The sequence below is a fragment of the Strix aluco genome, chromosome 1 (assembly GCF_031877795.1).
Source record: "Strix aluco isolate bStrAlu1 chromosome 1, bStrAlu1.hap1, whole genome shotgun sequence".
NCBI classification, from domain to species: domain Eukaryota; kingdom Metazoa; phylum Chordata; class Aves; order Strigiformes; family Strigidae; genus Strix; species Strix aluco.
In genome coordinates, this window is record NC_133931.1 from 51,804,112 (window position 1) to 51,827,452 (window position 23,341).

The window sequence follows — 23,341 nt, forward strand, 5'->3', positions numbered from 1 at the left end:
GACATGTCAGTAGATCCAGTAATCTAAGCACATCTGATTTTTATCTGAGACATCACTATGACAAATTAGTCACAAATATTTCATATTAATGCCTTCTCTCACAAATACGAACCCAGCCAGTCAGCCATAGAACAATACTGACACATAATTATATCACTTTCTATGCTGACCACACAAAAAAGTATGTATTCAGACTATATTTGACCTGTTAATATGGCAACAAAACTATTAAAGAGTAAACCATCCAAAGGAGTAATTTTCTGCATCAGCTAAGATAATGAAAAAGTGAAAAAAACTGAGATTTGTATCATGACCAACTTTGTGCCATGTAGTCCTTTACTGGACACCAACAGCTTTTCACAGCTATTAACTGTGATAGATATTTACATCATTTCTTATATATTTAACTTTGGTTTAATTCAGTAGCTCTTTTTTTTATTCAGAAAATGGAGAGAAGTAGGTATGTTTAGAAAGGCGAAACTATTCACAGCACTAAAATTACATATGCAAAATAAAAGGTGTGAATAACCAACCCACCTTCTTGACCCCACAGCTGTGCTACTTTAATTCTTGCAAAGAGGCTTTTAGTCAAGACTCATCTAGATGTATTCACATATTAAAAATACTTTTTTTTATTCCATGAGATAAATTAACACATTAAGAGCACCTGGATTGTTTACCCTATTTCCTGTGTATCATTAAAATACAAGCACAAAGTCCCTTATTTCACAAAAATATTTCTTATAGTTAAAATACATTAGAGCCACTTCTGTGACATTACAGAGCAAAGTTCGGAAGTTAAATGTGCATAATACTTCTGGATTTAGACACAAAACAAATGCAGACAATTGTATCAGGATGAGAAAAAGAAAGATCATGTAGGTGCTAGAATTAGGTATCTATCAGTTTCAGTAATATTACTTTAATTGCAGAATAATTGCTGAATGTGGCAAAACATTTATTTCACCCTCCACTAGGTGGTGACAAAGCTGTATGCACAAGTCAAACCCTAAAATTTTTTTTAATTACTTTACAGTTACAGAAGAGATATGGGTTGGAAAACTATTATATTTGCATCTGTATGTGGATGAAGAAAAGTAGCAGGCTGAGATAAGCTTTGAGCATATTGCTGATATTACAGTTACTGCTAAAGATGTTTTTCCCCTGACTTTTCCATTTATAGCATAAATGGAAAAAAGCCAAACCAAAAAAACCACAAGACTTCTTTTTAGTTTTCACCCTTTGCCAAATTTATACATCATCTTTTTCTTTAGCCTTTGAAAATATATATTAAAAGCCCCAATACTCTTACCACTGTTGCTTTCCGCAAGTTCCAAATCTGAGCGTGTATGTTCTGTGTATCGGATATGCCTATTCTCTTTTTTTCTTCTCATACGATTAACCACAGAAAATGAAGAAGTCAGAACTGGAGAATCTGGAATGACTCCTTCTTCTAATTCCACTGCTTGCTGCTTTCGCTCCCTGGAGACCAAATTAGGTGGTAAAATAAAACCCCAAGTCAGCAAGATGAAGAGCTTTCATTTCAGCAACCAGGACAATCATATGGTTCAAGAAAGCAACAACTTAGAAGATACAGCCATCTCAATAACATCACAGTGTAAAAAAGCAATACTAGATCCCAGTTTTTAGATACCTCTAAACAACAAATTCATAATTGCTCTGCCAAGCCTAAGAATGGCATACAACACTAGCTTTTTCACATCTGAAGTCAACATTTAACTACTGCATTATGGAATATTTTTTCCCTGGAAGAAACTAGGGACTGCAGAGTTTCTTCTAGCTTGTCCTCTAAAGCATGTGCTACTTGAATGAAAGAATGCTGAAATGGATGGACTAGTGTCTCTCTCCCTGTATGGAAGTCCCTGCATACCCCAAGAATACCCTCTTAAATACAAAACAAAAGGTTTTGGACAATTTCAAACAGTAATGAACAGCACTATATTCAAAGCAATTACTCTTCAGAGTATTGAAAGTAACCTCTTATTCACCTCACAAAGGTCTTCAGAGAGGAGTGTAAAAAGCTATGTAAACCACGTAAAACAAGTAATGCAAAACACAACAAGAATTATGAAGTTTATTCTCTCTCACACCGTCAGCACTAAGAGCATGTTGCAGAGTCAGTATATAAAAATTAGTGTAACAAATAACTGTGTCTTCTCTCTCCAAAAACTCTATCTAGACATAGCAAGGAAACAGTAACAAAAAAGCATTAATTTCAGTTCTTTTAACTTAAATAGTTTGGTTAGTACTTAATAAGGGCATTGCTACCTGTTGTATGGTGGTAGTGAGAAATGGAAGAAGCAGTAAAAGAAAAACACAAGGAAATCTAACTCGACCTGCTGGTCATCTTTCTGCAGTAGCACTTTTCCTTATGACTCTCAAAAGAAAACATGAGTGAAAAGATCATTTCCTAACTATTAAGAGAAGGATGTAAAGTTTTGATCTAAGAGAAGAAGAGGAAATATGGATATATTTCTGCTTGCACTGAAATAAGCCACATATAAAATAAGTTAATGGAAAACTGTAGAAAACTGCCTGGCTTGAGACAAAAAGCATTTTTGTAGTTAGGCTTTTTACTATGAGGAACTTTGAACGCTTGATGACAAACACTGATGCACTGATGCTCTTGACAAATCTTATTGTGTGATTTTGTAATTCCTCTTTTCTAGTACATTTACAAAGAAAGCACCATAACTGGAAAGCTGTATCATCTATCAACAATATCTTAAGAAACAAACAAAACAAACAGTAAACCAATATATTCATCCAGTTACTTTGCAAATTTAAGTTAGCTGTTAAGAGTTCTCTTCAAATTTACTGGCACATGTGGCTTTATATGACAAATTAGCTGACTATAAATGTATTTTTCTGTATCTTACTTATGTGCAAACCAAGAGGTAGTTCCTACATACCACCACAAAAAACTATCAAATGAAGAAGCTGTCATACATACTATAGATCATAAATATGCAATAAATAATTTCTGAATCATGGAAACATTTCTCTGAGACCGGAAAAGATCTCCTTGTTGTTTCCATCCTTAGATAATGAAATCCTCATCTGATAAAGGATCAGATAATGCAATTCTTCCCAAATTTCATTGATTTCCCTTTTATAGAGGATTCTTAGGGTTTTTTTCCTACAATATTAAACCTTAGAAACAAAATACAGAATATTGCAAAAATCTAATTTCATGTTATAGACCAGAAACAATGTTACCTTGCACCTATGCAATGATGTTTTATTGATCTAAGTTGTTAATTCTAAATAAAGTAACATGACTATAGTTAAACCAAAACAACCAGATGCAGTGGCTATATTACAAACAGCAGGACCATCCTTGTTAATTACTGTTCATTCACTCAACTCTGCACTCATTTAAACGACCACCTAACATGAAGAGCAAATAACTTGGTGTTACATTAGTCATTCTCAACTTTTCTACAGTGGCTGGAGATTTTTACCGGAAGCTAAATTGCAAACCTGAGGATCAAACTAATAAGTTTGGATGGATCTGTCTGGTGTTAATTTTTTTCATGTCACCTCCTAACTGCTGTCAAGCTGCATAGGAGAACCATTATTGAGAAGCAGTTGTACACTGGGAAACAGAAATCTGTTATGACTTGGTATTAAAAGGAGTACTTCTAGGGTCACGAAATACGCTACTCTAAGGAGATGAAAGGCATACATAAAAAGAAAGGATGATTAAGGTGCAAACAATAGGAGACAAACCAAGAAATACAAAGGAATAGGACTCCAGTCATTTTGAACTTGAGCCCCAAAGGTGTTTTGCTCTTCTACCAAAGTTACTTTCTGACAAAGACAAAAAAAAATTATATGCAGAAGAGGCCTTATGTACCAAGTCCACACATCCTGTCCCATTCCCCCCATGCATGTGCACAACTTGTTCACAGATAGGCAAAACTGAGATAAGTTTCAGATGATGTCAGACCATAGCTACACAAGAAAGGAATACTACCTCTGCCTTGCACAGTGCACCATATTTGCATATTAACCACAACATTATATGGCACATTGTTGATATCATATCAGATTACAATTTGTAGCTCTTTATTTTCATGGTTTTCTTTCAAAATTTACTACTTTTTTTTTCTTTTTAAAATTGTAAAATTATCATAAGTTTTATTTTAGAAGTTTATTGTAAGATCCTGGGACTTTTTGACTAGCTAAGAAAGTACTTTTCTAAAGTCTTAGAATCTATGAGGACAGAATTGGTAAAGAGTCAACAGAGGAATAAAAGAATTGAGACATAAGGTTTTGCTATGCACTGTGACCAGAATAATCTTGAACAATCATGAAGTCAAACAGAATTTCTACGATAAATTTATCTCTCTCTCTGTTTAAAAAGAGAAATGCACATAGTTAAAAAAGGAAAAAAAATCTGCACAGCACAAAGATGCTAGTTTTATATTTAAGTTATAGTGGAGGTAGACTATCTTTTCACAATCTATTAAAAGAGGAAACTGAAGTTTTAAAGACTTAAAAGCTCATATTTATATTCCCAGGCATTACTACTGAGGAATGGGGGGGAAAGGGGGTGGGAAATACCCAAAAAAACCTCAAAACTTACTCCAACTCCTTCTGTAATTGCTGGAACTGTTCAGTTATCTTTTTATTTTCATCCTGTAAATTGGTTTTTTCATTCACTGCAATTTATAGGAAAAAAAATATCAATGCACACACGTTAAAATCATATCATATCTAATTTTGTCAGGTCCTTTAAGGAAACAGAACCAATTCTAAAAGCAATACCCTACACGCTCTCTATGGCTTACCAAAACAAATTTTCAAGCTAGTCATTAAAAAAAGTTGTAAAATGATGTGTTAGAAAAGGCAAAGGTGTCACAATTACTGGATTTTAATATCAGTTCTACACAATCATTAATTACTTTTGTCCACACACATACAAGTGAGACTGTGTTGTAAAGATTAATAAGTTGCACACTCATCTCCATGGACAAAATTGCTTCCTTCAGTTGAAGGCAGCCTATGAAATATAAAGTAATTAGAACGTGGTCTTAGCCACCAAAGCAACCAGCTAATTGGAGAGAATGGAAAAAACCCCCTATTTCTTAAAAAAAAATCAGGCAAATATTTTGGAACGTAAGAGACTAGTCAGAAATTTTTAATTTTATTTTTCTTAACTTCCAATTCATTCTGCCTGTAATTCACAAAGCTTATTGCATCACCTTTAGCCTTTTTTTCACACTGTCTCAAACTGATGTAGTCATAACTCCCAACTTCTCTGTTCACTTCAATTTTTACTTTCTTGTTCTTATTTTTTTGCTATATATTTTACCTCTGGATTATTCTTGACTGACTTTTTTTGCTGGTTGCAGGAAACACATAAATGTCACATAGATCTCAACCCAAACCCCTGGAAGACTACTGTTCTGTCAGACAGTGGCCAAGATTTGTACCTAATAGGGCTCACCTCAATTTTTAAGGCTCAGAGCTTTATTTAGAGATTGGTTGTACCCTATTTGTTGTTAATCATTAAATTCAAGGATTCAGAGTATTTTTATATAAATAGCCAACATTAAAGGTCCTTGAAAAATTGATGTATTTTATATTAGCACAGAATCTAATATTTTTATAATTTAATAATTAAACACTGAAAAGCTACTTTTTGTGTTTGGCATTTCCCGTATTTTAAATCTTACTGAATGTCTGCTGGTTCTTGATCAAGCAAGACAACTAAATGATACAAAATAATTAATGGTAAAAATACCACTAACATTTTAAAATCTTGTCCTGTATTATTTAGCACTTTATGAAGAGATTTGTTGTGTCCTGCCTTCATGTCACCTAGAACAAAGTTTATTTTTTCTTGTCGCATATGTACTACTTCCTGAATTCAAAATGAGCTGGCTATGAGCTGCCTGATGTAATGCAATTCTTCTGTGGCTTCAGAGGGTTATGTGAAGGTTATGAGATTACTGCAGTTAAACTCCAAGACCAACTACAGGACACAAGCTGAACCCAGGGAACTTCTGTTTGAACTTGCTACTTTGTGATCACCGATTACTTTTAAAGTCAGGGTTTCCTTAGGAAAGCTGGCAATTAGTCATTCTATGCCTTAGCTGTAGGAATAAACAGAAGCAGACACGTTTTATCTAAAGTAGCTACCTTACATTGTAAGATTTTCCACGTCAGTTCACTTTCAGTATCAGCACTCCAATCTAAGAAGGTGGATCAAATGACTTAGTAATTGGTATGTTACATATTTTCAGACTGTAGTTAAGCATCCCCTGACTGAACATCTTGGGCTTACTAAACACACCATATATATAAATTATATCAAGTTTCAGGAATTCATGAAGAACTAATTTACAAAATAGTATGTTTTGTCTTCATACTCGTGGATAAAACTCACTAAGCTCAGTGATAAGTTTAAGATTCTGCTGCCGGATATTTTCAAACTCTTGCTGCTTCTTTCTCATATGTTCTTCGGTTACAGCACAACGATCACATAATCCTGCTCTTAATCTACAATAAAATTAAAAGAAAAAAGTCCCTCTGTTAAGAAAATATTGCCATACATGAAGCAGATATCCACACTTAACTCGCCTTTTGAACAATGGAAAACAGAACATTTCTGACAACTATGCAGAACACCACTAAGCACTGTGGTTTTTTTATGTTGACATAGCAATATTTTGAGATTTCTGAATGACCTAATACTACATGTACTAGTGTTTGCATAAATGACTGTACGTATGGGAGACTTCTAAAGCAACATGCACTACTTTTATTAAATAAAGTGGAGCATGCTACACCTTGCCACTGAAAGCCTTTGTGAGGTGTCCTACTAAGAACAGTCAGATATAAATTACCATTCATTATAAGTAACGTTCATTCAAGCAAATACAAATAAGCAAATTTCAGTAAATATAACTACTACTTCATCTAAGAAGGATTTATCATTGTCATTAAGCAAAGTAATCAAATAAGAAGGACAAACAGTAAGTTCACTCTGTAACAAATGCCAAGCAAATGTGAAATCCTTTATCTTCAGACACCATTAATTAGAAGTGGATTCAGAAGTCCATGTGAGGCATTGCCTCTGCTGTCTCTAATGGTTTAGATGAGCTGTTTAACGGATATCCGCTACCAGAAAAGGACTTGTTATGATCACTCCAACTTACTTGGCACATTCATTCATGCAGTGAAGTGTGTGTTCATTTTACAGGCGATAACTGAAGTGTATTTATTTCTGGTACATAACAAAAAGTCAATCGTATTACCAAAGCGAAACCCAGGCCCTCTTCTGCCTGCTAAACAGCTAAGAGTTCTGCACTGCTGCTGCTAGCACATGAAGTATTAAAAACAAACAAACCACCTAAGTTTCCAATTCCACAGTTGAATATTGTAAGTAAAAGCCATCTTGGTTTATGGGTATTTTAATATCGTGGAATTATGGACAGAGTAAAATACTGAAATGCCTCTCATACTAGCTTATCTGACTGTGTAATAAACACAGTATTATCATCTTCATGTATTAAACTACTTTAAATACTCTCTTTGTTTTCCGCAATCTGAGCACTTCATCTGCTAAGGGATTAGAAAAATTTCATCCACTCTGCAAATGTGTTTCCATCTATGTGGTGTGAAAGTTTATTACCTGCACAGTTACAAATTTATTCCTAGTGCCTTTCACAGAGAAACAGAGTTGAAAGCAAAATTTGAGTGTCATAACTTTAAGATTTGAGGTAACACAGGAACATGGGAAAATTATTTACTATGTAATGATCTCCTGTTCCCAGAAAGCTGCTGAGAGCCCATTAGCAGCAAATTTAACATAGCTTTCCAAAACAGGGGTCATTTTTAAAGACAAAAAATGCACTGTAATTTCATGTCTATTGGTTTTGTTTTGCTATACCAGATTAAACAGGAACAAATGAGGGAAAGGGCAGATCAGGTCAAAAGGTGATCAGAATGCCTAAGTCCAAAAGAAGGCAAAAGACAGAACCTGTGATTAAATTTAGATAAAACAGAAAACTGGTAAAAAAGACCCCCTCAAATCTGAAAGATTTCCTAGTGAGTTATTTCATGAGTTTCAAAGTATATAATATAGTATTTACCGTTGGGTTTTGTATTTTTATTACATCTCAATCAATACTAAAATTTACCTCTACAGAAATGGATGGAAAAGAATGTACTTTAAAATGGCTGTCTGCCTCCCAAGCTGATCTATTTAACTTCTATTTACCTTAACTGAATGAAGCAAGCTAAGCATGTTGAAAATAACAAAATAACAAAAAATTGTCAGCAAAAAATCTAAATTCTACACTTTTCTTTAAAACACACTATTTGGATTGTATTAGAAAAGGACTGGTTTACAAAAAAAACCCCCCACAACCCAACTTGCAAAATATCCAGAGCTACTCTGTAAAAGCAAAACATAACAAACCCAAAAGCTAAAAGATACTACTTCACCTGTCTTCTAAAACCTTGATAGTGTCATGAAGTGCTTTTTGCTGTTCTCTGAGCTGTTGGTTCTTGGTATAAAACTCTTCAAGCCTCTCTGCATCCCTAAAATCAAACAGAGGAAAAATTAGTCCTAGCTTTAAATTACAGTTTTTTGTTTTTCACTAGAGAATTCTTTCTGCATGTTTCTTTTATATTCTTGGGAAATGTGATTATCATCAGCACAAATATTAAGTTGAAGATAAATGAAGCAAGTGTTTCTGATGAATGGTAATTTAGAAATGTCTGAGTTAGGAAAGGAGCAGCTAGTTTCTAATTCATAGTACAGCTGAGCTTCTGTTGATAAACTTGATTTTTGCTCCTGACAAAAATTACAGTTGATGACAGTCAAGGCATAAAAGCTAACAGTATTCAAACAACAATTACAGGGAACATAAGCTCAAGCACTTCTATTATACTGTATTGCAGAGCTGTTGGAAAGCTAATTGGGGGCTTTCACAATTAAGTCATTTTGGTCTTGTCTTAGCAGTGATGGCATCTTGCAGTGTGGCAAACCACATTAGGTTTGTAAAGCTCTGACAAACCTTTAGATCCATTAGAGGTTTAGTTTGTCAAGAGGCAATTCTGAGTCTATTCATATTATGGAAATCCATGTTCTATACAGAGAAAAGAACTCTCTTCCCAAAAAAACTCAGAAATAGATTATCTTGGAGAAAATACCTTCTCTAAAAGCCAGGACTATTTAATTAACAAATAACATTTCCTCCTCAAAAGAGGTAAGGAAAAGCAATAACATTAACCTCCCAATTTTAATTCCCCTTCACTTTTATTATCAGATCACAACACCTCTTCAAGATGCAGACAAGGTATAAGCAACAAGCACACAATTTTTTTCTACAAGGAAATTAACTTTCACTGAAAGCTAAGCAGCTGAATCTATATAACATGACAATGACTAACTTCTGAGAATTCATTCCCAGCTCTTCTTTTTACCATGGCATCCTTTGTATATCCCATGAAAGCGGGTGTTTGTTTTCAGTGAGGAAGCCATGAAATTGGCTCACAAAAAGCTGCTAATCATACACATTTGCTAACTTGTTGATACAATTCTTTTAGGCAGACATACTTTTAAATTGGCACTATCCCTTTAAGATACATTAGTCAAACAGATTTTCATGTTGTTGGTATTCAATTAATAAAAGAAATCAACAATCACAGGTCATAAAGTGAATGGGACAGCCTGAAGCTTCCACAATGTACAATCACAGACATATTTTATTAATTCTAAAATTCAAGTACAGATATTTTATTTTTCTCTACTACCATCCAGACCAGTATTGTCCTTTTCAGCTGCATATACAACATATAAAACAGTTACATGCAAACAGCATGAGGGACCATTTAACACATGTACTTTCACTTGGGGAGGACAAAGTGTTAAAGTTCTGTTACCTCAGTTCATTAACCAAGTACAGCCAGGCCATGGAAAAAATCTGAAGTCTGACAAAAGCAGCCTGTATTTTTCTGATATTTATGGCATAAAAAAAAAATTTTTTTTTTTTTTTTTACAGTTTATGCAACTTACAGAAAGCCTAAGATATCAAATTTTAAAATATTTTCTCAAACTACGTTTAAGTCATTATATGGCATTAAGTTATTTGTAAAAAAAAACCCCCAAAACATTAGCATACACTAATACTCCATGCCTTCCACCTAAACTCTGTAAAATGTCACATAAGACTATAAAATGACAGAAGGAACTAGGTTGTTGGGGTTTTTTTAGCATTTCAGTACACCTGATAAACATGACAGACATTTTTGGCTATGAAGGCACTCTGCATAATGAACAGTCTCTGACCTAGCATTTACAAGTCATTAGCTCCAGTGCTGAAGTGGGATACAAAATAAGGCGTTCATTGTCAGCTGATTACCAAGTCTGAAATACTAAACCTCAGGTATTCAGATGCACCAAGGAGAACAAGACCTCCTATGTAAGAGTGCTGTATCTACAATGTGGTAATTGTAGAAAGATTCCAACAAACAATAATTAAACCATTCCATATGTGCTCAGTCACATCACTGCTAATATCCATCATCTAGAAAATTAACTGATCAGTTTAAGATTTCAGAATGTGGAAGCAACTCACGATATACCAGGTTAAGTTAACAATAACAGCAAGAGATCATTTGATCCTTTTGGATTAAAAATGAAATAACTACTTAATTGGTGAATTATACTTAAGGAATAACAAGAAGCTAAACTGATTTTTTTCCAGGAAAGTAAGTGTAGCCTCTAAGCAGAAAACATAGCACCAAATATTTTCTAACTTGAAGCCATCTTATAGCCTAATATAATTTCATCTACTAACATAAATATATTCCTTGTGATACTGCAATATCAGTCTTAATGTTCAGAAAGCATCTTTAAAATGTAAACACATATGATGTTTGGATTTTAGTAAAAGATCTGACAACATTTCATGATACAACCTAAACTCAAAATCTTGATAAAGTTCATATGAATTCAGATTTCCAATTGACTAGAAACTCATTAATAGATCAAATAAGCAACTGGACTCTATTGCCACTTTAAAAAAAATTATTTGTGAACTTTTATGCACAATTAAACAGCAGCTGCAAATAGTATATACTGTATTCTACTAGTGTTGGAGATAAAACAAGAAGCTGTATAAAAGCTGACAAATCTTGACCCTGAGGAGCAGGTGCACATGCAGCAGAACAGGGAGTTAGCCACACAGGTACTCTTGGGATTTTAAACCCTGCTGTAGGTTTGGCGAATTGCTTGGTAAATGCAGGGAATCCTGATGGTACCAGAATAAGGCAGATGCTGCTGTGGAAGTGATTAATTAATCATTCCTTCTGTGATTGTCCTGAACTGCTCCTTCAGCTGCCACTGCCATCTTCTAGCAGCTTCTCTGCAGACTTTAGTCCTCAGAAAGTGCAAAGAAAAACACTTGCACCTGCTCTGCAAGCATCTGAGTGACACCATGCAGACAAAAGTCAAAACTGGAGGCAATTATCCATAGCCTTCACAGATGAGATCCGTATGAATGCAGCTGAAATGTGAGAAAACATAACACTGCGCAGGCTCAAAATGCTACTTTGGATTATCAAATGCCCGCAGGATAGGCAATATTTAACTGAACTAAGCAAAACAAGAGCTCAGAGGAAGTTTGAGCACTACAAAGGATAAACAAAATCTGAAAAGATATCTAGGGAAGAGAGCAGCACAGGCATTACACAACTTGAAGGCAATTTCTTCCAAAAGCCTAGTGAAAAGCAACAACAATTTTCCTGGAAGTGAGAGACAGTTATAATTACAGAAGAACAGTTACAATAAAAGTAGATGGCAAGTTAAGTATGTACTGTAGTCTAATCAAATTATACTAAAAAAGCCAGTATCATTATAAGATGCATTTACATACTTCATGTTACAGCAAAAAGAAAGATGGATTCCATAAGAGGGAATTTACTCCTGTAGAAAGAACACCTTTATTTCCCTCCCAACCAGAAATATAAGCACATGAGGGATTTCAGACAATAACTGTCAAAAACGCTCGAGAGTTGCTTGAGTTACTGTTGTACAAAACAGCACATGATGACCTAATTTTTCTAGACTAGGGGAGAGTTATTCCCTGCTTATACAATTTGAAAAATGTAACTAAAAAAAAAAAGACAACTTAAAAACCTAAGGGGAATTAATGAGGAAGAAAACTGACTAGATGATGATAGAAATATTAATTCTGAAAAAGCACAAACTACGCTTGAGCACACTGTGGCTACACTTTAAAATTAAGATGGTATATCTTTAAGCTCAGATGGCAATGTAAATACGGAGTATTTTTGCTAATTTTAAGAAGTTTAATTTCTTTAACATATCTATCATATTGTTTTCCAAAGTGGAAAAAGATCAAGTAATTTATTTTTATTCCTCCTACACTGCACTTCATAAAGAACAACTCATAATACAGGTCATATGTAATATTAACATAATATTAATGTAATTAAATCTGAAGTAAAAATTTAAATAAAGAATCACATTAGCATATCTCTTATCATTTAATTAAACATGGCTTTAGTCAGCAGAAGGAAAATAAAAGCTGATTTAATGCTGTAAATACATATTGTGATTCTACTGTACATGTAAGTCTTGTAAGTCAGATTTTTTCCCCAAATTGCTTCTAATGAAAAGAACTAAAAATTAGTAGCAAATAATGACTGCAAAAGAAGTTACATGCGTCTTAAAATATAAGCATTGAGTGAAAATTGGCAAGGTTATTACCGGAATCTTTACTGAATAACTGAAAGCTGAGTTAAGGCACAACACCCAATATTAAAGGCAAACATGTAGCAGAAAAATTTTTTTTAAAAAATTGTCTTGCTATCTTGTCACTTTTCTTTTACAGGTTTGACCTCAATTTTAAAATGTCTCCCTAATTATCTTTTGTATTAGAAATGTCAACATCTTGATAGGCATCCTAGAAATACTGTAGATAAGAAAACCTTGCAAGTCATTTGTTCAAGGAAGGCAAACCTAGTGTTCGGGTTACATAACCTATAGAGCTACATGTATCTTTAGATGACTTCAGCTGAATTAAAGTGAACAGAATTTTGTACACGTCTGAAGGAAGAATCCATGAAATCTCAATTGATCTTACAAGAATTACAGCTCGTTAATGGTACTCAGATTCTTTTTTAATAAATTAGATCATTAGGATGAGTACTTACAAGCATCTTTCCTTTTTCAACTTAGATATTTTCAGCTGTAAGCCTGAAAAGTGGAAAGAAGAAAATACATGTTATAGAATTCTGATTCAAAAAAAAAAATGAGTGAAACAAACTCTCCTCTTGCCAATGACATTGGCAAAAGAAAAAATGTCATTGATTTGGAGAGAAAATAGTTCATTTGGGACTTCTTGAGTGTGTTCTACAGGATCCTGGAAACAGATACAGCTATTATGATTTCTAGGAAATAGGGACTTCTTAAACACACAGATTCCCACTTAAACAGGTATAAAAATACCTTTGTAAAAAACCCACACATGAATACCAAGCACTGTCAATACATTTTCAGTGACTGTGCCTACACAAGTAACATAAAATATGTTCTGTGTACACATAAATGTGTAATACGGCAGTTGAAATGTAGCATCCAGCCATTGAACTGAAAAATGTATTACAATGTATACACATAAAGGAAACATTAAAAATACATGATTCGAGGCTTTAAAGCACAGAAGGACAACATACTCTGGTATGCTACCAGACCTTCTCAGCCAAAGCTTCTTTGGAACATCTTAAGGTGATCTGAGGAATATTTCATCTGTGGCCCTTCTCCCACTAAGGCCCACACACTCCTAAATGTACGTTCTGTGCAGAAGTACAAACTTTTGTAAATACAACTGATGGTCTCAGCAGGAGTGGCCAGCTGACAGCCCCACAGACCAGCCAATTTGCTTACAAGGTTTTGGGTGCACCTGGATGTGCACGGGGGCAGGAAGATAAGGGTGCTTTAAGTATGGCACAGCTTAACAAGGGGGATGCAGTGCTATGGAGATTTATGTGCTGCCACCCAGACACAAGCTGGCCATTCCTATTCTAAATAAATGGTCAGAAATAATCAGACTCCAACAGTATAACATTTTCTGAAATACAAATCCAATAGAAATTTTCGTATGACATCAGAAAATAATGTAACAATTTTTTCCTAGCATCACATTTTCTTCAAACTATGAAAAGTTGTGAGCAACTTCAGGTTGAACATAAGGTGTCTTGTGAGCTTTCTTGCAAAAGCATTTGTCATTTAGGATAATAAATTTAATGAATCTAGAACATTTTTAAGAAAACTTCTGACAATTTTGAATCTAAACCAAAATGACACACCAAACACTGTATCTTCCTAAAGAAAATGTAGGTTAAGGCAGCTAATAGCCTTCTTTTTTTCTCTCCCCTACCACACTCAACTAGGAACAGCTCAAAGGGGAAAATTACTTGCTTGAGAAGCTTCACTCTTCAGGCCACTTATAATGCAACAGTCAGGCCAGCCAGAGCCTCAGGGAACCCATGCCACAGACTGCTACAAGATGCCAGTGAGACAATGAGATAAAAATGCACAGAGACTACTTGAAAAAAAGTTTTTAGGAAATAAAGCAAGATTTCTTTTATCTCTAAAGTGTTCAACACCTGTGAGATGTTATGTTCTATCATGCAGATCAGCATAGAAAGAGGGTTTATTTTTTTAAGTAGTTGCTATTCATCAAGTCAATTAGGCATCTGCAATTAGAACCCCTATAAAGCGTGCTTTAATGCTACTCCACGCCCATCGGAAGGAATGAAGCTGCACAACAATGCATCTCCTGTATGAACAGGTAGTCTGTTCAGCAAGTATTTAGGATTGTAACATTGGCAACCTGAGCCACAAATTGAAGAGGCAGTGCTCAAAAGGCCCAGTACTGTGCTACAGGTAACACTATCTCCCCTCTCACCTGAATTCAGGAGGAACCAAACCAGTTACTTAAAGGTTGCATTTTTTCTTAATTCAAATGACTGCAGTGAGAAGGCAGGAAACCAGTTTGTTACATTTATCCAAGAGCATTGAATTACTGCACCAGGTGTAATCTCTTCCCTTTGCTTTTCTAGAGCGTTCGGAGGTTTTAAACATACTCATTTAAAGAGCTTTCCTTTTTCAGGATTTCCTTATTTAACACTCTAGTTAGCATATAAACTGATGTGGAACTACATTATGTACATTCCTGATTCAATTTCATCTTTCACACACTATTTCCATGGAATAGACAAGCTGCAGTTTATATAAATCTACATTACCTAAAGCTCCTAAGTGCTTTAGCAAATGACATGTTGTCCCCATTAAAGTGATGGAGACTTTCTTTAAACTATCATTAGGCAGATTAATTAAATGCACAATATTATTTTATGAAACTTGCAACTTGATTAGACTACGTACCTGTAATAATTCAATTAATGGCTATGACAATTTCTGTTCTGATTAATTTTCAAATGCATTAAATACACTTTCTTAAAACTGACAGTGCCTGGGAAGGCTGCAGAATCTTTATCACTGAGGTCTTCTTGGAATGGGTTGGACAAGCTTCTGTCAGCAATGACACAGACATAATCCTACCTTAAGGGTATAGAGATGGACTAGATGACCTCCTAAGATCCCTTCTAGCCCTGTTTTCTATAATTATTTACTTTTGAGGAGCTTCCAGCCATTTCCTTTCCTATAGTAATCTATCAATGATATTGTTGACCTCAATTTTCTCTGCATCTCTGACTACAGTTTTTTACCTATTAAATATTTTCTGCTTTTCAGAGGTAAGGAATAATTAAAAAAAAAAAAAGCCCCAAAAAACCCCACTAGGCTATTTCTTGTACACAAAACTCTCCTCACATTTCTAGGTTGAAATATGTTTCTTTTTAGTACAGAGCTTTAGACTTGAATTCATCCTCAGGAATCATGTTGATAAGACCCACATGCATGCAGCAAGTATCCATATAATTATTTTGAGCTAGATGTAAGTATTAACACCTGCAGAAATTAGTCACTTCATAAACAGAATTATTAAATTCCTTTCTAATTTCTGAGCACTATGCAAGTACCCCCCACATTCTACAGCTAGGAAATAAAAGTAAATATAGTTTTAATGACCATTATTCCGAGTTGGTGAGCACTTCTGAACTCCATGAAAAGTCAGCTGACATTGACCATGCCCAACATCTTTGGAAACTGGGTTCTAGGAGTTCTACCCATTGTCACATAATGAATTTGAGAGACAATGATAGCTATTTTGTCTGAAGAGGGCCAAAATTTGGAATTTTTTGCAAGTGATCAGTTTAAAAGAATAAGAAGCTGAGTTTGTTTGCTAACATGGTGGAAAAATACACCCTTTACAATACAGTAATATAAAAATCTAATAAAATCCATTGCAAACATGAGTTTGAACTATTATCTAGACTATAGTCTACAGATATGTAACTATTATAACTTGTATAACACACCTGACTATGTCAAGCTCATGTGTCACAAATCCTACTTCTCATGGATTTGTAATAAATAAGAAATCCACCATTACCGTGTTCAGTACATTTTGCATTGTACATGCAAAAAGCTTTTTCTCCAACTACTAACTTTCCCTTAATCCACCTTCCACCATCTTTAAAATAATTTTTTGCTGACATTTAGATTGGAAACTCATGAGTCAATTTTAATTCTTATTTATAGACTTCAGAAACAAGCAAAGTCCAGGCAAGCCTGTGTTTGATGTTTCTAAAATATCTTCCAGTACCATTTTCTATAAGAGGATCCCCACCTTTTGAAAAAATTAACTATCCTTCAGGCATGTCTTTGATGTTATCATGGAAGACCTAATTTTACCTAACACAGTGCGGGACATACTGACAAAGGGCTAGGCATGAAAAAGACTGCCTAGTGGCAAAATTATCTGGCCACACCCAGCATGCATTCTAAAGAGTATCTTCACTTGGATAAAGAAAATCAAAACTTTAAAATCACGTGCTGCACATCCCAAGAAACTAGAGAAAGGGTCACTTAACATTACCCTCTACATCAGAGTTTTTTGTTTGTTCAGTTTTTGTTGTTCAGACATGCCACAGATTGCCAGATCCCATTCTGTCAGTACTTCCATATTTATCTGCAGTTGACATCACACCCACTCTGAAAAGAACTAGCAAGAACTTAAAAAAGAAAAAAAAAAAAAGAGAAGAAAAAATAAAAAAGTCATTAAAAAAAATAAGATATTTTTGTGTTTTGGGACACAAACTTATATTTCACATGGTTATGCATACTTTTTTTAATGTAACAAAATACTACTATCTGGTACATCATTTTTTTCAGTTGCCAAACTAATAGATGGGGTTTTGTTTGGTTGTTTTTAATTACTAACATGAAGCGTCAAGGCCTAGTGTTGCAAATTGTTGAGTTGAGACTTTCAGTGGGAGGCACGAAACATCTATACATTACAAAACAATCCCCCAGAGTTTTTGACATTAACAAGTAATGATACAACTGGACCTAAATATACAGACCTGGAACCGTTTTGAGGCTGGTGGAAACAACCAAGGCCACTGGAATAGTCTGACTACAAAGATCCACTCGCATGACTAAAGCTCTTAATTCACAAAAACTCACCTGCTTTTATTCCAGCCTAATATAAATACCATTTCATGCATAAGGATATGCTTGTTGGAAGATCCATACAAACGATGTTCTAATTCCATCCAAAAGAATGGATGGTGTGACTTAAGATTAGCAGAAAAAAATGTTAACTTCTTATGAAGTATTTTTAGTAAAACATTTTATGAATGCTACTTGTAAACCAATATTATAATAAGAATATAAATATATGGTGCAATAATTCAGTTTTGAGTGTTATTGCTTTCATGCACTACTGAAGAATGAACAGACATTAACAGTCAACCCATAGTAAAATTGATATCACAGGTCACAAAATATAATGTAAGAATAAGCAACTCATAGATTTTGTTGAGAAAATTTAGAACAATAAAAACTGAAGAAATACATTTCACTTCAGTAGTATTAATCTGCAGTGGTATTTTGCAGAAGTTAGGGGGAAAAAACAATGCAGACCATTTTAATGTATCTGAAGTCACTAAACCAAATGGTAAAAGAAAAAAATTTCATTGAATAACTTGATTTGGAATCACAATCCATTAAAGGTAAAGTAACATTTAAATATTTCCTAAGCAAACACAGATCCCATGTAACATTGTGTCACTTTTTCTTCAGTAACCTAGCAAATCATTTACACTTGTTGATAGTTTAAATCTAATCCTGTTAAGCCAAGCTTACGTGGTCAACCTGTAGGGATCATTTGTAATCACCCAGTCCAGCTTTCCACATAACACAAGACATTAAAAATCTGTTTGGTTCCATGCAGATGAAGTGGCACTTTGGTTCAAAGTTTTCCTGTGGTGGCAGACAGACTTCTGTGAACCCAGACTTTAACAATTTACCTTGTACTTCTTTATCATGACATTCTTTCAGTTTGGACCACAATTCCTTGAAGAAATCTCCTGTAGGTTCTGCAGAACTAGGGCTCCCACAGCTTCCTCCAGATGCATTCATCTTGCTTTTTGCTGCTCCCAGCTTCTTTGACTTATTTGCAGAACTGGCTCACTCTCACACTTTGAGTTTTAAATTACATAGTTATGAAGCTGTTTCTGAAGACAGGTGTATGCCTGTAATGACAGATCGACAACACTTACGTTTGTGTTTATCAGAGTATAACTTGCAGCCATGGATGAAATACAAAGCTTACTACCTATCCTTGCCGAGTTGTACTTACATACTGACAGTCACCCTAAAAATGTGGAAGATGCTAAGTATTTTTCTATAAGTAATTATAAACTAACAGAATTTTTTCTTTCCCCTTAAACAGCTATCAACTTAAAATTAGATTAAGATGCTTAGGAGTCTTTATTCTTTTCCTATGTAAGGCTACAGTTAAACAGAATTCCTGTTTCCCAAAAGTAACCCATGCTTCCAAAATCCAGATGTCAGCAAAAGCATTTGTCAAAAGTTTTATCAGAGATGTATTTGTGTATATACATCCTTTACATAAACATGGATTCAAATGACACCCTTCTGCAAAGAAAACCTCACATTCCCTTGAAGTCTTTGTGATTCTACATTGAATGATTCCCACTCCCTGATGAGAAGGAAATAGGAGACTAATCTCAAAGTTTATAAATCTCTAGAACATTAGTATTTGAGGAGAACTATCAGACAGCTCTGTCTTAAAAGCCAGACTGCCTACACAACTGAGAACAATCTTACCCATAATTCTTATTTGTTTTGAGGGGTTTCTTAGCACAGATGATGCCCTCAGGTAAACTACAAGGGAAGCATGGTACTCAGATCTGGGTCTGAGCCAAGGTAAGATTCAATTCTACTGGCACTGGGTGTCCAATGTTGAAATACTCACATAATCTCTGTCCTTCGGTTCCCTGTGTGTGAAACTGGACATTCTAAGTTTTCCCCATTTTTATGGGGTCAATTTTAAACAAACACTTTTGAATAGCAACTGTGTCATTACCAGGTGGACATAGCTATCTCTATTACTCTGTAATATAAATTACAATAAGAAAAAAAAATCTAACATATTTTGTACTGTTCCTAAAGTAGCAGCCTGAGCAAGCAAATCACAATGTCTATATAGACAAATAAAAGGAGCAATTTGCTCTCAATTTTTTGAGGCACAAGTTATAGTTGTAGTTTGGATAATACAAGGTCTACAATTAGTCAACAAGCTGCATTTCCTATCTTGAGAGCCTTCAAGCCACTTAGAATATCTGAATGCAGATACCAGTTTAGCTGGTCCCCTAGATTAACCATGATAAAATGTTCAGTCCAGTGGTCAGTGACCTAGTGTAGGGCCTGGAGGCCTTGGTTCCAGTCTCCTTTATCATATCTCTGTGCAGAGTCTTAAGCAAGTCACTTTTCTTTCAGTCTGGCTGTCTTTAAAATGGAATAAAAATAATGGAATAAATGGAACAAAGCATTATTGTCGACAACACAGGAACACTTGAACTGTATGTTTTCTATAGTATAAGGACACTTAAATGTAATGGAGCTGACAGAACACTCAGTAATCATTAGGTAGCTCCACATTTGCTTTAACATGCTCTGTCCACTGAAAATTCAGTGGCCGTTTCAGTTACCTGGTTTCAAGTTAGCAAATGTTCTTATATTAAGAGAAGTTGTTAAAAAAACAATAAAGTTACCTTTTCAAGTTAGCAATGCCTATAATTCTTCAGCAGAAGTTGAACAGTAATCTGCTTGCATCTTTGCAGCTGAAATGCTCCACTTTGTGTGCAGTCACATTAAGCCATCTTACAATGCTTCTCTGTGGAACAGATTGCCTAGTGACATCAGGAATGTCTTTTAAACTCTTATTTTTCTACCTTCAACAACAGATATCTCAGAAACCATCTTTTTCTCTGTCAAGCACTGGGGCAGTGAAATCAACAAACTTGCTCTCATTGTCTTAGATGTATGTCAGATAAATAATTTTCAAGAAAAGGGCATCTAACTCTAAATTTAGTAAAGGCTGTCCCTAGTGGTTTTGTTTTGGTTCTTTTTTTTCCCCCAAAGATGAGTGTAAGAAAAAAACGCACAAAACTTGCTCAGAGTTTCTGCAAACGGTTAGTACATCAACCGAAAGCAAAGGGGGGGGGGGGGGGGGGGGGGAAGAGCAACACGTTTTCCCAAGTTTCACCTGCTTCAGGATCCCAAAATGATACATTGCTTTCTACAGGTGTTCAACCTGTCTTCAAATAGAGGGCCCCCAACAAGAGTTCAAGTAGAGCCTTTGACAGGTCTGGGCAGTTGCACAGGTGTAAAAGGCATTCAGTAATGTCAGCTTCTTCACTTACTCTCTAGTTGTAAAAAAGGACTTTCCAGTCCTTAGAGGAAAAAATACCCGAGCTGGATGTCCAGACACTTGCAGGCAGGGCAAGAACTGGAAGCTGCCTGAGGGGGGAAGGACCAGCCCCTCTCCCAAAGGCCCTCAGACGCGGCTTTGCTCCTATCCTCCCGACTAACCCTTTCACAGAACAACCTAAACATTTCTATCTCCCTCTTCTTTCAACCACCAACTCCCTCCAGCATCGTAAGGCTTTGCGCAGCTTCATAAACGACTACACCCCTGCACATCCCTTCATCAGCCCTAGCAGTTAGCACCGATAACGCGCTGAAGCTGCTTATCTGTATTTATACTTGGTTGACAGAAACACATTGCCCACTGTGATTCCGGAGAGCACAAAGCTTCCTGAACCCCTGACCCCCACCAAAAAGCCTGACTACCAGCTGCTCCTACAAATTCAACTCTCCGGTACCTCCCAGTGTGACTTTTTTTTTTACCCCTTTCCCTTTGCACAAACACTATACAGCAAACTCACTCGTAAGAGACGCCGGGGTGCTCTGAGAAATCCTGCCATGACCAGCGCTTGGGAGCTTGCCAGGCGGGAGCAAGCTCCGGCTCCTCAGCCGCCCCAGTTTCCCGCCAGGCTTGTGTCACGCCCAGGGCTCTGGACGGCAAAGGAGGGGGTCTGGCATGTCCCACAAGCCCCTTCTCCCGAGCGGCAGCAAGGCCGGCCGGAGCCTCCGAAACGGAGAGAACGGGGAAGCGGGCCCCACTCCGCCCCCGCCCCGGGGGCTCCCAGCGGAAGGAGGGCCAGTGTCTGCAACGTGCAACCCAACGGGACCGGGGGCCGGGGGGGGAGGCACCGCGGGGCTGTGGCGGAGCCCGTCCCCGGGGCGGGAGCGGAGCGGCTCGGCTCGGCTCGCGGCCGTTACCAGGCGGCGGCAGCGAGGAGAGCGCGCGCCGTTACCTCGTTGGCTCCCGACGACTCCGCGCGAAACGGCGGGAAAAGGGAAACCCGCCTGCGGGCGCCTTCTCCTGCGGCCGGAGGCGGGGTCCGGGCGGTTCTCGCGAGGCTTCCGTGCTGCTCTCGCGAGAGCGGGGCGGTGAGGGCTTGGCTCGCGCCCGGCCGGTGGGGCAACTAGCCTGGGGCAGGAGCTACAGCCCGCACCCGGCGTTCAGGTGCCACAGGCCCCGCCATTTTAAGTATCCATCGCGTCTGCAGGCGTTGTCCCAGCCCTCTCCTCCTCAGCCTGTGTCTGGCCCGGCCTTCGGGATTTTCACAGAGTGTGGCCAAAAAAAAGCCAAGGGGACCAGCCATGCTTTGGTAGGTGCCACGGTTAAGCCTGGCAGCCGGCACAAAACACTATGGAAAAGCAAGGGGATGTGTGAGAGCCGGTGTTAAAACAAATGCTGCCCATACAGGGGGAGCCTACCTGAAAGAAATTCCTGCTGGTTTAGATGTAAAGAGTATCTTCAGGATGTACAACTGTGGCAGAAGGGGCCTTGCTAAGTATTCAGGCTATGCTGCCATACCTACCTTTTCCACAGGATTTGTAGTCTGCTGACTGCTGGGGTTTACACACAAGATGTATTTGCAATGCTTTCCCCCCCTTGATCTTAACAGATTCCATGTTTTTGTCATTTTAGCATACAGCAGAACAGCCTAGACCATATTTTAATATTTTATGTGAGTATGAAAGCCAGTAGGCTCATATAATTAGTATGGGATAAAGCAGCTGAACTCTGTCACGTTTGAGATTTTTACTGACAGAATTTTTTTGCTCAAATTGCAGATCAATTCATTCATTGGGACCAACCCTGCTGTCTGCCATGAGATAAACTGCTTTATTTTTCATTTGTAGTTCTTAGTAATGAAATAGAAACAAGCCACAGCTTTTCACTATTACTATTCTGCCTTCACAAGATTGCAGTGGACTGTTTTGGTATGTATAGGAACACTTGCAGAGACAGCTTAGTGGCATGATTAGAAGACACAATGGTGATCAGTTTGCAAGGGTCAGTGCTCCAAACACATACATTCTAGATTATTAATAGCGTTATGAAAAAAGTTAGGTGTTCAGGAACTTAGTAACTCTTCCATCTTACTCTTGTTACATTACTCAGATCTCCAGAGTGTATCATAAATGTGAAGCTACAGCATAAATAAAACTGGATCTGAAATACTATTTCAACATTTCTGAAGTATTTTGAAATACTGTCAGTCCAAGATGACCCGTGATTAAGCAGGCTTTAAATCTGATGTTCATCTTTGTTGAAAATACTCTTGGTCTCCCATCAAATATGTCCCTTGAATCCTGAAGTATTTTGAAAAATCTTGTAGTTAACTTTTCTGCTCATTCTTCACTATTGTTTCATTCAACTAAAATAAATCCAATGTTCGGTAACTACCAGAAGATTACTTA

General features: G+C 36.6%; 1 protein-coding gene across 9 annotated transcripts in view; it reads right to left on the reverse strand.

Annotated features, from left to right (window-relative positions):
* RBBP8 (RB binding protein 8, endonuclease) overlaps positions 1–23,341 on the reverse strand; it is a 44,095-nt gene that overhangs the window by 16,684 nt on the left and 4,070 nt on the right. For 2 of the 9 annotated variants that reach the window (XM_074820886.1, XM_074820848.1), the window contains exons 1-8: positions 21,454–21,946; positions 20,278–20,415; positions 18,508–18,732; positions 13,222–13,264; positions 8,482–8,577; positions 6,419–6,531; positions 4,613–4,688; positions 1,313–1,482 (exon numbers count right to left, since the gene is read on the reverse strand). In XM_074820886.1, the coding sequence (XP_074676987.1) occupies positions 1,313–1,482; positions 4,613–4,688; positions 6,419–6,531; positions 8,482–8,577; positions 13,222–13,264; positions 18,508–18,619 (610 nt within the window). In that variant the 5' untranslated portion in view covers positions 18,620–18,732; positions 20,278–20,415; positions 21,454–21,946. Of the gene's footprint in view, positions 1–1,312; positions 1,483–4,612; positions 4,689–6,418; positions 6,532–8,481; positions 8,578–13,221; positions 13,265–17,072; positions 17,631–18,507; positions 18,733–20,277; positions 20,416–21,453; positions 21,988–23,341 lie in introns of those variants that run through there. The other 7 variants (XM_074820880.1, XM_074820863.1, XM_074820872.1 and 4 more) reach the window with 7 other exon arrangements.